Below are 14,962 nucleotides of genomic sequence, written 5' to 3' on the forward strand. Positions count from 1 at the left end.
CACGTTCTCTGTTTTGTAAGCAGTGGCTCCGCTCAACCGGATGAACTGTGTGATGACAGCGTTTGTATAGTATTATATCTGTATTTTAGGTCTAGCGGTTATTTGTGAACATCCCTGGTTTGTCACTAAGAGGAGGAGACACAAATACAACCTTGCTAGCTGCTCCCAGTTACAAGCTCAGCGCCCGGATCCATCCGCTATGGTGACCCTTTGGGAAATAAGGGAGCAGCCAAAACCACCTTTCTTCTTACTATCTGACAGCTATCTGTCAAAATACTGGAAGCGGCTTGTCTCGCCATCTACGAGGAAAAAAATAAGTTGCTCAAAGAGATTTTAGTTGTTGTAATATTCAGATTCTGAGTGCGATCCTGAAAGTCCTAATGGATGAAGCTCTGACCTCTGGTTTATAAACTGGTCATATGAGAATGTGCAAAAACAAAGACATGTAAATGTAACTGATATGTGAGTCTCTGCTTGTAAGATGAAAACTCCATGATTTCTTTCTTCTTATAAAACATCACTCAGGTGACATTAGTGTTGAGTCATGTTGTGCGTGTCTCATCGATTATGTGCTGCAGCAGATGATTGGCTGCATTCAAATCCGCTGGAAAAAGTTATCAGAACTAAAACTCTATTTTAAAAACGTTCAAATCACCGCCCGAAAACAGCCCAAATAAAGACTTTCACATACAAAGAAAAGCATATGGTCGGCCGGTTTTCAGCGATGGAACCGAATAAGAAGATGCGCTGGTTGCCAGGTTTGTGAGCTAACCCCCTTAAAAAAACAGTTGCCATTCAAGAGACAAAAGAATGAAGGGGTTTGTTTATATCCTGAATTTATACTGTAGCTTTTTAAAAATAATATATACATAAAGTATATTTTATCATTAATTGTGATGCCTGCGCTTACAACCACCACAAATGAAATAATCGAGTAATATTCACTCATATTTCACATTCATACAAATCAGATACAGAGCATGATTTCCCCACAGTTAGATTACAGTCACTATACAGCAAACAATTAGCTTAATTAATTTGCTTGATTTGTTTTAATACATCAGGATATTACATATATTCAAAACGATCAATGAATATTATATATAGTAATTATTTTTTCATTTTTCTTCTGCTAAGTGTATGGTGTGTCACTTCTTCCTGGTTTAAAGCAAAAGAGGAGAGGAGGAGACTTTTTTAAATTTAAAGCTTATTTTCATGATTATGTATTTTTGATATTATTTTACTCTTTTTTTGGAAATCATACCTGTGCCTGGTAAACTGATGCAGTGGGTATGTAGTGAGGTCACCTGGGCGCTACTGAGCTCTGAGGTAGCTTTTTTTTTAAAAATAAACTGAGAACGACGGATTATTTCAGAGGAAGGGACCGTACCTGGCAACCCGGGGGACGCAATCTGTGTCAATTGCCGGGCGACGTAGCGCGAATAAAGGCCGTAGCCTATTTCTGACTGTGGCTTATTTTTAACCGGCGAGGCCGCCTTTAGCCCCGTTTGTCTGCGTGACGGGTTGATAATTTATCCTCTAGCTTGCCTGTTGCTCGTTTCCATCTGTGTTGTGTCGTTTTTCGGGTTTTTCTTTGTCTTTCTTTTTTTTTTTTTTTTGCGCTGTGATGATGACAGGTGTCAGAGGTAAAGATTCCTCAGGATGACGCCTTTCTCCGCGATCGCTCCGCGTAAAATGTGCATCGGGGAGCTTTCTTCCTTTGTTTTGCTGCTCTTTATTCAGTAGATACCCGGCGACCCTCCCGCTGAAAAACAAACCGGCGCAGTATGAGGACAGTCCCAGCCCCCCTCTTGTGAAAATCGTCGTTATTAATATGGATGCATTAATTAATCCCGGGGGCGAGTTAATTGGCTGAGGGGGCTCATTTCGCTGATTTGTTGCGATGTCGTGTTTTCGCTTGTAGTCAACGGCTCATCGTCCGCGTTCAGTAGGCTACCGTGGGGGGTAGGGGGGAGAGATTACGAGGCAGGAGGATCTGTCTGTGTGGCAGATAAAGATGGTGTTCAGGAGTGAGGAGATGTGCTTGGCGCAATTGTTTCTGCAGTCCGGCTCTGAATATGACTGCATTAGTGAGCTCGGAGAGCTGGGGCTGGTCGAGTTCCGAGATGTAAGTAGAGAAAACACTTCACTGTGTGAATAGAAGATGTGTGTCACCAGTTTAGAGAGTATTTGCATTTTGTCACCTGATTTAATTGAGTATGCATGCATATTTAAGGGAGGGGAGCAAGACGGGGCATCTATCTAGATAATATACAGTGACTATACCTGACCAGCAAAAAGGAGGATACAGTTTTAATGATATAAAAAAACACACATCAGTGAACCTCACTATGATGTTATTATGCATCATGCAGTAACCTGCATCCGTCTGACTTGTGATGCTCCTCTTGTTTCAGCTCAACCCAAGTGTCAGCTCATTCCAGCGGCACTTCGTCAGCGAAATCAAGAGATGCGAGGAGATGGAGAGGATTCTGGGTAAGAACAGAGAGCACCTGGGATGCGTGCTCCAAACCCTGAGCACGCACCTGTACAGTTAATTTACTCGGGTAGCAAGAAAGTCGTGGTTGACTGTGCTTTGTAAAAAGTTTGCCCTCAGAGATTTAGGCTTCACCGCTTCCTCTGATGGCTAAGTAGTAATTAATATGAAAAACAAACAATCAGCAAATCTGTGTGCACAGGCTACCTCCTGAGGGAGATCCAGAAGGCTAAAATAGCCATTCCACAGGAGGATGAGAGTCCACTTGCTCCACCCCCAAGACAGGTCCTGGAGATCATGGTGAGTTTATGCAAATATATTGGGAAGTAGGGGTGATGGAGGATTTACATTCATTTTAATACCCTACTCAGTGATTTTCCAGAACTCGACCCTCTACTGCATTTAGACATTTGGTTTTTTTTATCAGAGGCTTTGATTGGCTTGTAACTTTCCGCCTCTAAACGCTACATTGTGATGTTTTGTTGTGAACAGTGGCTAACAGAGCTGCAGAAAACTTGACGTGATGATGAAAATAGCTCAGGTGATGGCGAGGAGCCAGAATTCCTCTCGTTTTTTGATTGAAAACTATTATTAATTAATTACACTGGAATACCTGTTGTATATAAAGGAAACTGTATAGGTATGACAAGCACATATAGAGTCATGGACAAACAGTATTTGTGTATCTTCTTAGTATAATATCTATTCTCTAACTCCTCGTAGATGCCCTAATCAACCTGGATGAGACTTGCTATATAAATTAGCTAACATTAGTAACAGGATTATCAAGCTCTAAATAGCATTTAGAACAAATTATAAATGATAAAACAAACAGCGATGTTACCTATACGTTGATGTTTGTAAATACAACAATTTTTAGTTTTGTGACTGCAATGTGTGACACTAAAAGTATCTGGAAGTAATTACTTTCTCTCATGCAATGAAAACTGAGCTTGTAAAAAAAGAAAAATAATTAATACATGTACTTATTGTTCATTTTTTTCTATCTCACTGTATGCATTGATAGGATGAAGATAAAATTAACACACGTCTTTTTTTTTTTGTATGTGATCCAGAGCTTCAGGCCTGGCATGAACTACTCATAGGATTATCATAAATGACCCCATTGGCCCATTTTAGTCTCATGAGAGAGTTAAGGAAATATGACATTCATATCTCTGTTTAAAAGATCCTACTGCAGTAAAGGAATTTGTTTTTTTGTCATTGTTTATCCAGTGATGGATAAACGATTTGTTCATCTCATCATCATGTAGATATATTTCAGACATATTTAAGCTAGTCTATAAAGTTTGTCTGCACAGCACGAGTTTGTCTCAGCGATCCCACCAATAGAAGTGAATAGAATTCACTTCTTGAACTTAACTGCAGCTGATGACTAATGTGTTTTCATTTATTCTTTTAGCCTGTAGCCCATTCTGACATCGTTTATTGTTGGGTTTTGTGTTATACATAACTCAAGTGAAGGTTGCATCTGCATACATGGTGGTGAAATGGTAGAAAATTGGTCCCAATATTCCAGTTTAGGCTCTCCATCCATTTGTAATATTTTAGAAGAGATACTTTCCAAAGTATCGCTCATATTTTCACAGCACATAACCTCCACTCCATTTCGGGAACCAGTTAAAAATTTTATTTCTTGTTTTTAAGAGTCTCCGTGGTTTGAACTTTTGAAACCCTGCAATCCTGCCAGAGCGCAGAGGTGTACGAGCCAGCTCCTCTTAGAGCCAGGCTTTGAAAGCAGAGGCGATTGAGTCTTTTCAGTGTTGGCACAACCTGCCTTTTTGCAGCGAGCTGCCCAGTTTCTCAGTCATTTTAAAACACTTTTGAAAACCTACTTTTCTCATTTTCCTTTCGGGTCCAGTCGAGCAGAGTACCCTGGCTTTTATTATGCAAACGCAGTCTTAGAAATAAACTTTGACGTGAATCTGCTGGTTCACCAAGTTAACTGAACAGGTTTTTCAGCTGATGAACTGAGACCTAAAGAGACGGTTCACTCCCCCAAAAAGCAAATATTCTCCACGTAGATAAACTAGAAACTTGGTATCATTAGCTTTGTGGTGCACAACGTGACAAAAATGATCATAATATTTTTTTAAAAAGCAGCAATGTGCCATTTCACAAACCATGACCCGGTTACTCAGAAATCCACAAGGGTTGTGAGCAGTTTCATGTGAGAACTGCTTTTTTTGCTACTAAAATGCTCTCAAGGCTTGCAGCCTTTAATCGAATCCTCCTGCCTCAGCAGCAGACCGAGCCTGCTGTTGATTGTTGCAGTTGGGAGCGAATCACAGCTGACCCATATCTGATTGTCTAAAATGACAGACAGTCAAATATGGGTCACTCTTTCACGGCGTCACAAGCACGAGCCTCTCATTGCTGCTGCACGCATGCTTCCTGCACGCATGCTTCCTGCACACTGGCGTGGTTGCCTGAATGAAATAAAATACTCAGAATAAAATTTGTGGATTTATTTATTTAATTTTTATTTATTTTTGGCGTGTTCCTTGTCATGTTCAGGAGCAGCTTCAAAGGCTGGAGATGGAGCTGAGTGAGGTGGCGAAGAACAAAGAGAAGCTTCAGAGGAACCTCCTCGAGCTCACCGAATACACGCACATGCTGAAGATCACGCGGACCTTCATCCACAGCCGCTCCAGAGTGAGTGCGTTTCCGATCTTTTCTCGCATCAGTGTCTTGCTCCTTGGGCGAGGCGCCTACCCCTCGCCTCCCCGGCAGCATCTTGTTTTCTTGTCGCTGACATGTTTTATTTCCCTCAGTGACAGAGCTGGAACTAATGCTGACTTTAATTAATAACACGGTCACAGTGCAGCTGTTACCAGCGTCACCTGACTCACCCGGGCTGTGAGACAGGCAGCTGTGAGAGTAAACATTACAGTCCAGCGTGTGAACATTACATCAGCTTTGTGTGCTAGAAATGTGCGAGGCGCACTCGATGGAAGCCGTCATGAATGAAACATGTTCCTTTTTATAATTAGCATGAGGCTCTTGGTAACCAGTATGAAGAGTTCCCCACCATGGAGACAGACTCGGTCACAGGATCCACTGGCATGCAGAGGCTCGGCGCCAAGCTTGGGTGAGCTCCGTATTATTTATGTATTCACAGCCGCTCCACCAGATGTCGTAAAGTTCTTCCACGGACATTTTTAAAAAGAAAAACAAAAGCAAAACCATGCCTGACCTCTCCTGGGTGTAGGTTTGTTTCGGGTTTGATCCAGCGGGTGAAGGTGGAGGCCTTTGAGCGGATGTTGTGGAGAGTGTGTAAGGGTTACACCATCCTCAGCTACGCAGAAGTGGACGAAAACCTCGCCGATCTTGACACTGTAAGTCGTCTAAATGTCGTCTTAATGTTGCGTGGAAATCTTATAATTACACTGCAGGTTAGAATTAGCTGACGTGTTCTGTTAGTGTGAGCTCAGCATGAGTACTTTCGCGTTAACGGGTCTGAACTGTGCTGTTTCAGGGTGAGATAGGCAAAAGTGTGGTGTTTCTCATCTCGTTCTGGGGAGACCAAATTGGACAGAAAGTGCAAAAAATCTGCGATTGGTAAGAATTAGACAGCTTTACCCTTTAATAGTCAGTATATTCTCCATCATTATCAGCCTGGACATCTGCCTTTGTTTCCCTCAGTTACCACTGCCACCTTTATCCACACCCTGAGAATGATGAGGAGCGAGCCGATGTGTTGGACAGCTTAAGGACGCGCATCCAAGACCTTAACAATGTAGGACTGAAGCCCTTTTTAATCATCGCAAGTTCAGAGCTAGCTTGTAGTTAACTGCTGTTTCCTGCAGGTGCTTCATCGCACTGAGGACTACTTGAGGCAGGTTCTGCAGAAGGCCTCAGAATCGGTCTATACCTGGGTGGTGCAGGTGAAAAAGATGAAGGCCATCTATCACATCCTCAACCTCTGCAGCTTCGATGTCACCAACAAGTGTCTGATTGCTGAGGTGTGGTGTCCCGTCAGTGACCTCGCAAACCTGAGGGGGGCGCTAGAAGAAGGCTCAGTGAGTACAACGTTCTGAATTTAAATGCTGAATATTTATTGCTATTATTCAAGCAAAATTATTTTAATGCTCTCCAAATTGTAAGATTTTCTCTATCCTTAATCTGACATTTAAATGTATAAGTTAGAAATCTTTGAATCATACAAATGTTTTCCCCGAGGAATCTGCGTACTGTACTGTAAAACAAAATGTTTCTTGTTTTTTTTTCTCTCAGCATTATTATCTGCAGCATTTGTTTTTCTAGGTTTTTGCTTCAGTAGGCACTTTTTTCTCTTCTTGTACCATCCTCCTGCTTTATTCAGCTTATTTGGTTGCTTAAATATAAAATCTCTCACCTAGAAAAGAACAAATGTTCCTGTGATCACCTGACTATAATAACGAAGGGCCAGAAAGGTGTAGGATATCACAGGTCTATAAAATGCCCCTGTTGACGGTATGTCTTTTATCATCAGAGAAAAGGTGACGCCACCGTACCGTCTTTTGTGAATCGCATCCCGAGCACTGACACTCCGCCCACCCTCTTAAGATCCAACAAGTTTACTGCTGGTTTTCAGAGCATTGTGGAGGCCTATGGGGTGGGGGACTATCGCGAGGTAAGCCCAGGTAAGAAGAAGAAATCATACTGTGTTTTTGTGAGTAGCAGCAAAAGCATCTCTTTGTTTTCTTTCGAAAGGAGCTCAGAATAAATAAATCGATCATGTTTCCATCATCGGCAGCTCCCTACACCATCATCACATTCCCGTTTCTGTTTGCTGTGATGTTTGGTGACCTCGGCCACGGGATGGTGATGAGCCTCTTCGCCTTGTGGATGGTGCTGATGGAAAAAAAGCAGAAGAAGAAACGCTCCAGTAATGAGGTGGGAATGACCTGTTATGATCATCTGTAATGCAGAGCTGGAGTATTGTAAATCAGTTTAGGCTTATCATTTTCATTGCTCTCAGATATGGGCTACGTTTTTCAACGGTCGCTACATCATCCTGATGATGGGGCTTTTTTCCATCTACACCGGCCTCATTTACAACGACTGTTTCTCCAAGTCTCTCAATATATTTGGCTCTGGCTGGAGCGTCAAGGCTATGTTCACTCATAATCAGTGGACGTGAGTTATCAGTGCAAACGCACACACTTAAACATATCAGTGCACACAGTCCTTTTACTTGTTTCTAATTTATTTTCATCTTTTTACTCTGTAGAAACAAAACGCTCCAAACAAATGCTTTGCTCACATTAGACCCTAATGTCAGTGGTGTTTTTAATGGACCGTACCCATTTGGCATCGACCCTGTGAGTAACTGCACTTAGGCGTCATACTCAAAATATAACCGGGTCCTCCTTCAGTCATTTTCACTGAAATGCTTTTTAATACACCATCAGATATGGAACCTGGCAGTGAACCGTCTGTCCTTCCTCAACTCTTACAAGATGAAGATGTCAGTTGTCATTGGAGTCATTCACATGAGCTTTGGAGTGGTGCTGAGTGTCTTCAACCATTTGTAAGTGACTCAGAAAATTGTTTTTCTTCATATATCTACACCATCATTTAATATCAGGTACCCAAGGCGCTGGAAACATTCCTCAGAGATGTTGGTCCATGTTGACATGATAGCATCACACAGTTGCTGTAGATTTGTTGGCTGCACATCATGGTGGGAATCTCCCATTCCATCATATCCCAAAGGTGCTCTATTGGACTAAGAGCTGTGACTGTGGAGGCCAGCTGAGTACAGTGAACTCATTGTTATGTACAAGAAACTAGTGCGAGATGATTTGAGCTTTTTGAGATGTTATGTTATCCTGTCTGATAAGTTTACCAATAAAAAATCCTTACACTCTACCACAGGTCTAAACTGTTGACACAGTGCAAGATGGATCCATGCAGTCATGTTGTTTACTCAAATTTTGAAACTGCTGTCTCAGTCTCAAAGCAGAAATCAAGACTCATCAGACCAGGCAACATTATTCTAATCTTCTGCTCTTTAATTTTGGTCAGTTCACGTGAATTGCTGCCTCAGTTTCCTGTTCTTAGGTGACAGTCTTCTGCTTTTGGAGCCCATCTAGTTCAAGTGTGTGTGTTCAAGTTTTTTCTTCTGCACACCTTGGTTGTAACTAGTGCTTATTCCAGTCACTGTTGCCTTCCTATTGGCTCTAAACAATCTGGTCTTTGACCTCTAGCTTCAGCAAGGCATTTTCACCCAGAGATGTACTGCTAATTGGACGTTTTATCTTTTTGTCCTACTCTATGTAAACCTGGTTATGTGGGAAAATCCTAGCAAATCATCAGTTTCTGAAATGCTACATTCAAGGTCACTAAAATCACCTTTCTTCCCCATTCTGGGGGGACACACATAGCATTCCTGCTATGGTCTTATTACTCACAAACTACTTTATTTTTTTGTTTACATTAAGTCATAACACTTTTTTTTTTTTATCCCTGTACACTTTTCCTCCCATCAGGCACTTCCGACAGAAGTTCAACGTCTACCTGCTGTTTCTTCCTGAGCTGCTCTTCCTGCTGTGTCTCTTTGGCTATTTGGTTTTCATGATTTTATACAAGTGGTTGATGTTTGATGCACGTTACTCCAGCCAGGCGCCCAGCATCCTCATCCACTTCATCAACATGTTTGTCATGCAGGGGAAGGATATCACTCGTCTATACCCAGGGCAGGTATGTGTCCTGGTAATAATAATCTGTCGATCGGCTTGTATTCTGGCGGATACTCCCTATAGCATGAGTTTAAGCATGCCGCCTTGCTTCCACAGATTGGCCTGCAAATCTTCCTACTTGTCGTAGCGATGCTGTCAGTTCCTGTGCTGCTGTTCGGAAAACCTCTCTACTTGTATTGGCTCTACCGTGGAGGCAAAGGCCTGCGCAGACGCAGAGTGAGTCTAGTCCAAAATACCGCAGTCTGTTATTTTGGATCTTTATTCAGTACCTAAAAATAGTATTTGTTGCCACACCTCAGGGTTATGAGAGGGTGAGGCGTGTAAGCGAGGATGACGGCTCCACAGCACCATCCTATGATGATGATGATGAAGAGGAGGGACTTGATGAAGTGACCAACAGAGAAGCTCTTCCCAAAGAGGTCGGAGAAAAATGATCTCTTACATTAAGGAATCTGTCGGTTTAAGTGTGATTCATTGTGTCTTCATTTTTCCATCCACCTTGCTAATTGCACCTGTGGTATTCAGCATTATACAAGACAAAGTAGGGCAGCAGAACAGGGTCACCAGTGGAGCTAATTCAGTACCAGCATTACAGCATACTTTAATAAATCCTACATTTTTTTTAACAGTAGGAATTAGGCTTAATATTTTATACATAATCTGAACTGTTTTGCAGTTTGACTTTGCAGATGTGCTGCTGCACCAAGCCATTCACACCATAGAGTACTGCCTGGGCTGCATTTCCAACACTGCGTCCTACCTGCGTCTCTGGGCACTCAGCCTGGCTCATGCCCGTAAGTGCATTCAGGTCAAGCTGTCTTCCCATGAGCTGCCTGTGCCTCTTTCTTTCTGCTTACTTTGCATTTCTCTACATTTGGTATGCCTTCATTTTTGTAAATCTCGTTTGATGTGCGCTATTTCTGTTGGCTTCAGAGCTGTCGGAGGTGCTGTGGGACATGGTAATGCGCCTGGGTTTCAGGATCACCACAAAAGTCGGTGTAGTGCTTTTGGTCCCTGTGTTCGGCCTCTTCGCCACGCTCACCGTGTCTATCCTGCTCGTCATGGAAGGCTTATCAGCTTTCCTCCATGCTCTCCGACTTCACTGGTGAGGCCATGCGCTCCTTTTTATTGCACTGGCTAATCTATATGTGAGTTTTCTTCATACAGACAGATAAACTATATAAACAAAAATGGACCATACTTCTTAACCTTTGAATTTAGATGTTTTTTGTCACACTGCCACAGGTGTATAAATTCATGTCCCATGATCATGCGGTCTGTTTTTGCAAACGTGTGAAAGAATGGGTCGATCTACAGAGCTCGCTGAATTCAAACAACCACTGCAACAAGACTTATGCCACGATCAACTGAAAGATGTATTAATTCATAGTGAAACGTTGGAACCACCAACACTCTGCTGACTCAGTAACTGCAGAGTTGCAAACCTCGTCTGACAATAACATCAGCACAAAAACTGTGCACTGGGAGCTTCATGGCATGCGCGACTGAGCAGCTCCTGTAGGTGTAATGTGTAGGTTGGCCACTACTTATGTTGATATGATGAACCTAGCATGAGCAACACCACAAACCACAGCATTCATGGGATATTTATACATAATATACCTACATTTCAGTGCCAGTCCCTAGAGCTGCGGTGTCAAACATAAGGCCCAGGGCCCAGAATCAGCCTGAAAAACTCCAACCTCACCCACAGAGATGTTTTAAAAAATGTGATCCTTCACATTTTCCAAAACCTCTCAGTGAGCCTGACAAAGACTTCCCCTATGTCCATTTATACTACACCAAAGTAATGAAGTATAGATAAACAATTAAATTACAAATAAGCTACCAGAACTTTTTTTGTAACTTAACACATTTACTCCTAATTTAAATCCCAAAGAGTTCTGCTGACAGATGTTTTTCATTTACTACATGAACATTTTTTATCATGTAGAAAAAACAGTAATAGACTGTTAAAATTGCACTTCTTTTTCATATATCAAGATATCTGAGCGATCCAATATGTAGTTAAACTTCCTCACACTGACAGAAAGGGGAGTTTCATTGGTCTGACCCACTTAAGATCAATGTGGCCTGCAATGTTAAATGAGATTGGCACTCCAGCCCTAAAGCCTAGGTGTTTAAAATACTTAAAAATTAACACATGAACAAAAAACAGTACAAACCTAAATTCACCAACCAACAGAAAAGGCTATTTTCCTAAATAAGTTTAAATATCTCATGTAAGAGCGCAGAGGTGGAGGTACTATTTCTTTGTGTTCTTGAGCTAAAAACTCATATAAGCCCGATTATGTAAGGAAGTAAAATTTATATTTATATAGCACCTATGGAGACAAATATCACAAAGTGCTTCACAGCAAAAAAATGTTGAACAACAAAACATAGAAAAATAAAAAGTTACCAAGGCAAGTTTTAAAAGATGCGTTTTTATCTGCTTTTTTAAAGAAATCACAGAGTCCACAGATTTCAGATTAGAGAAAGTTCCAAACTGTGGGCCTCTGTGGCAAAAGCTCGATCTCCTTTAGTGCTCAGCTTTGTATGCTGCACAGCTCCACGTCACACAAGCTTTGTAACTGTAGCTTCATGATGAGTTTATGATCAACAATCTTATGAAATAATGATTGTCTAACATTTTTAATCTCCTATTCATTTGTGAATCATTATAAGAGGCTTGGTTGATGTAGCTTTTGGTTATGAACAAGAGCTGAAACATTAACTTACACTTGAAGATGTCGGGAAACTTTTTGCAGCATGAAATAACCTCTAAGAAGTCTTCATGCAGGGACTTTTTTTTATTGTTGTTGTTGTTGTTTTTTGTTTTGTTGAGTCATTGAGCCTTAAAGAAGAAGCAAACTTACAGTTTCCTTAATGTTTAGTATAAGACTGAGTTTACTATGATGCTGTAGACTGACATCCTTTCTTTTTGGACCCAAATACAAACTGAAAACACAATTTAAAATAAGTACAAGCCATGAACTAAACCGCAGAAAGCCAAAAATCAGCTGTGAATCAAGGTAGTTCTGGAGTCAAAAGGCTCACAGGAGGAAAATAAGGGATCAAAAGAGAAAATCCAGTGAAAATAATAGAGGAAGACAGGGCTGAGTGTACACTGAGGATTAATTTGGGATGGTAAACAAGAGAAATGAGACACAAATGAAAGTAATTACACACAGCTGAAGACAGTTAGGGCAGATAATCATGAAGCAGGAAGTTAAACTAGTGCAAGAGGTGAAAGAAAGCTTCAGACAGGAAATAAACAAGAGACAACAATGGAGACAAGACTCCCCTTAAACATAATAACAGAGAGCATACAAAGAAGAAAGGGAGACAGTGGGAAGACTACAAATATAATAATATCAAACCAGTAACCAATGCTATGACTGCTAGAAACACATGTGACTGTATTCACCTGTTTACCCATGAAAACCTGCAAATATTATTCTCTTCAGTTGTTCTTTTATTTTCATGTAGCTAAACTGGAAGCTCACGTGTCTTCACTATAAAGCAGCAGATACATTGAATGATATAATCATGGCTGTTATTTAGCTATAAAAATCAAGTGTACCTTCATCGCTATTTAGTCCGCCTTTGTTAAAGCGATCTCTCTCGATTTACTGTTCGATCTCAGGGTGGAGTTTCAGAACAAATTCTACCACGGGACCGGTGTCAAGTTTGTGCCCTTCGACTTCTCCCTGCTGCCCTCCGTTTTTGAGCAAGACGGCTTGCTTTGAAACCTCTGAACTACCGGACACGACTGGAAACAGACTTTACAGTTGGGAAGGTTACTGAAAGTTGGAACAATTCACACTGTGATAAACAAACCTTCAAGACAATTGATTTGAAAGTCATTCTTGTAGCAGCGTTTTTCACCACGACAATTTTTAAATGTCATCGGCTGTGCTGACTGCCTTACTACTGCACCCAGCAGACTTCTGAGTATACAGAGGCTCGCGGTCCTTGTTCTGTTATTTGGGTTTTGTAGGTGAAACATTGCTCAGCACTACTCATCTCACCAGTTGGGTTTGATTTCAATATTTCATTTACACTGTGCTGTGTAAACTGGTTTTTGCATTACTTACAACATGGTATTTAAACAGTTAATACAGTGCAACGTAAAGTTTCAGATGTTACAGCACCGTCTAAAAACCATATCAAGCATCCTGATGTAGTGCCATAGAGATTTTTTTTTGTTGTTGCTTTTTTTAAGACGATATCTAATGATGGGATGCCTCTGGGTTTGTTTGTTTTTTAAATTTCTTCTCCTTGTGATGAAAGAAATACTTTTAGGCAGTAAATTTAAAGACAAATTAAACCATTGCAACCCTTTTTTGTGAGGCTGTCACAACGCACTTTGCAGAAATGATTGTACAAATTGAAAGTTTTCACAGATAACTGCGATGATGCCAAATGAAAATAATCAACTGTTTGCTGTTTGCTTATTTACTTATTAATGCATTTATTTAAATGTAACCTCCCCTGTAATCTATAGAAGAAGAAAAAACACTGAAATACTACAGAAAAAAAAGCCTTAGGTCTTTCTTTCTTTGATGATACCGCTTATTGCATTTGTTAATGATGATTAATCATGGTATTTATTTAAATTATCGTCCGTACAATAATAGTTGAATATTTTACCATTTTGACGTGTTAAATAAAGGTTTCAAGAAATGCAAGCAAAAATAAAAGTGTTTGTTGTGATTTCACTGGCTCTGTGATGCACACATTTTACTGCAATTATTTTAAATGTAGGTTTAATTACTCAACCTGCTTCATGTCATTTTTACATGTAATATTTCCACATTTAAGTGGAAAATCTGAAGTCAAAATCTGAAGTGATTAATAAGCTTATGAAAAATAAAGCTATAAATTAAAATAATTAATGTTTAACGAGATATTTTGCATATATGCAAATATGTGCATCTGTTTGTCTATAATATGTCACTTTGGTGGTATATTATAGTAATACTAATAATACAAACAATGGACTAGCTTTAAACATACACTCACCTTTTCAACCTCCCATTCAGACCAAAATCTAACCAATCAAATTTCAGCAAACTATTCCATTTAGGGGTGTAGACCACACTGCATTTGCATTTATTTTTTTGGTAGTGGGATTTTGCCAAACAACCATCTCCAGGGTTTACAGGACTGAAAAACAGAAAATACCCATTGTCTGGGTGAAAATGTCCAGACTGCTTCAGACTAACAGGAAAACACTTTTATCCACTTATTGCAACCAGGGTATGCACAAGAGCACTTTTGGATATGCAGCATATTGAACCTTGAAGCAGATGGACGACAGCAGAAGACCACACTGGGTGCGACTTCTGTCAGATAAAAACAGAAAACTGCATCAAAACTAGACAATAAATCTGCAGCAACATGTCAACATGGATTGAAATCTGTGAGGGATGTTTCCAGCAACGTGTTGAATCTATTCAGTGAAGAATTAAGGCAGTTCTAAGGCTGGTGAGTACATATTTAATTAAAAAGCAAACACAAAAATGAATACCTTCATCTTTAAAATAATTTTGAAGCAAAACTTTTATCTTTTAAGTGGAATTATAATTTTTACTTAAGTAAAGGGTCTGTTATTCTGTAAGAGTCACGGCAGTAGGAGCACCCACCTCTTATTCTGAGACAGAATAAGAGTCCAAAAATCCAGAACTTTAATCCAAAACAGGCAGCGGTTACATGCAGGGAATCAGACACCATCAACAAACAATCCAAATGA

General features: G+C 40.4%; 1 protein-coding gene across 1 annotated transcript; it reads left to right on the plus strand.

Moving 5' to 3' along the window:
- The first annotated feature begins 1,391 nt into the window (after positions 1-1,391).
- atp6v0a2a (ATPase H+ transporting V0 subunit a2a) lies at positions 1,392-13,905 on the plus strand. The gene is made up of 20 exons (XM_003444376.5): positions 1,392-2,128; positions 2,418-2,496; positions 2,700-2,797; positions 5,036-5,173; positions 5,512-5,609; positions 5,730-5,856; positions 5,997-6,079; positions 6,164-6,257; positions 6,328-6,540; positions 6,993-7,143; positions 7,257-7,396; positions 7,482-7,639; positions 7,734-7,824; positions 7,915-8,033; positions 8,995-9,205; positions 9,301-9,420; positions 9,504-9,623; positions 9,881-9,998; positions 10,138-10,309; positions 12,854-13,905. Exons 1-20 carry the CDS (start codon positions 2,018-2,020, stop codon positions 12,954-12,956), a joined length of 2,544 nt encoding a protein of 847 aa, XP_003444424.1. The 5' UTR covers positions 1,392-2,017; the 3' UTR covers positions 12,957-13,905.
- Positions 13,906-14,962: the final 1,057 nt, after the last annotated feature.

Source organism: Oreochromis niloticus, linkage group LG7 (assembly GCF_001858045.2).
Source record: "Oreochromis niloticus isolate F11D_XX linkage group LG7, O_niloticus_UMD_NMBU, whole genome shotgun sequence".
NCBI classification, from domain to species: domain Eukaryota; kingdom Metazoa; phylum Chordata; class Actinopteri; order Cichliformes; family Cichlidae; genus Oreochromis; species Oreochromis niloticus.

Coding starts and splice junctions, on each gene's coding strand:
- atp6v0a2a (XM_003444376.5), top strand. CDS start 2,018: ATGGTGTTCAGGAGTGAGGAGATGTGCTTGGCGCAATTGTTTCTGCAG. Junction 6,080..6,163: donor GTGCAAAAAATCTGCGATTG/GTAAGAATTAGA, acceptor TGTTTCCCTCAG/TTACCACTGCCACCTTTATC. Junction 7,397..7,481: donor AGAAACGCTCCAGTAATGAG/GTGGGAATGACC, acceptor CATTGCTCTCAG/ATATGGGCTACGTTTTTCAA.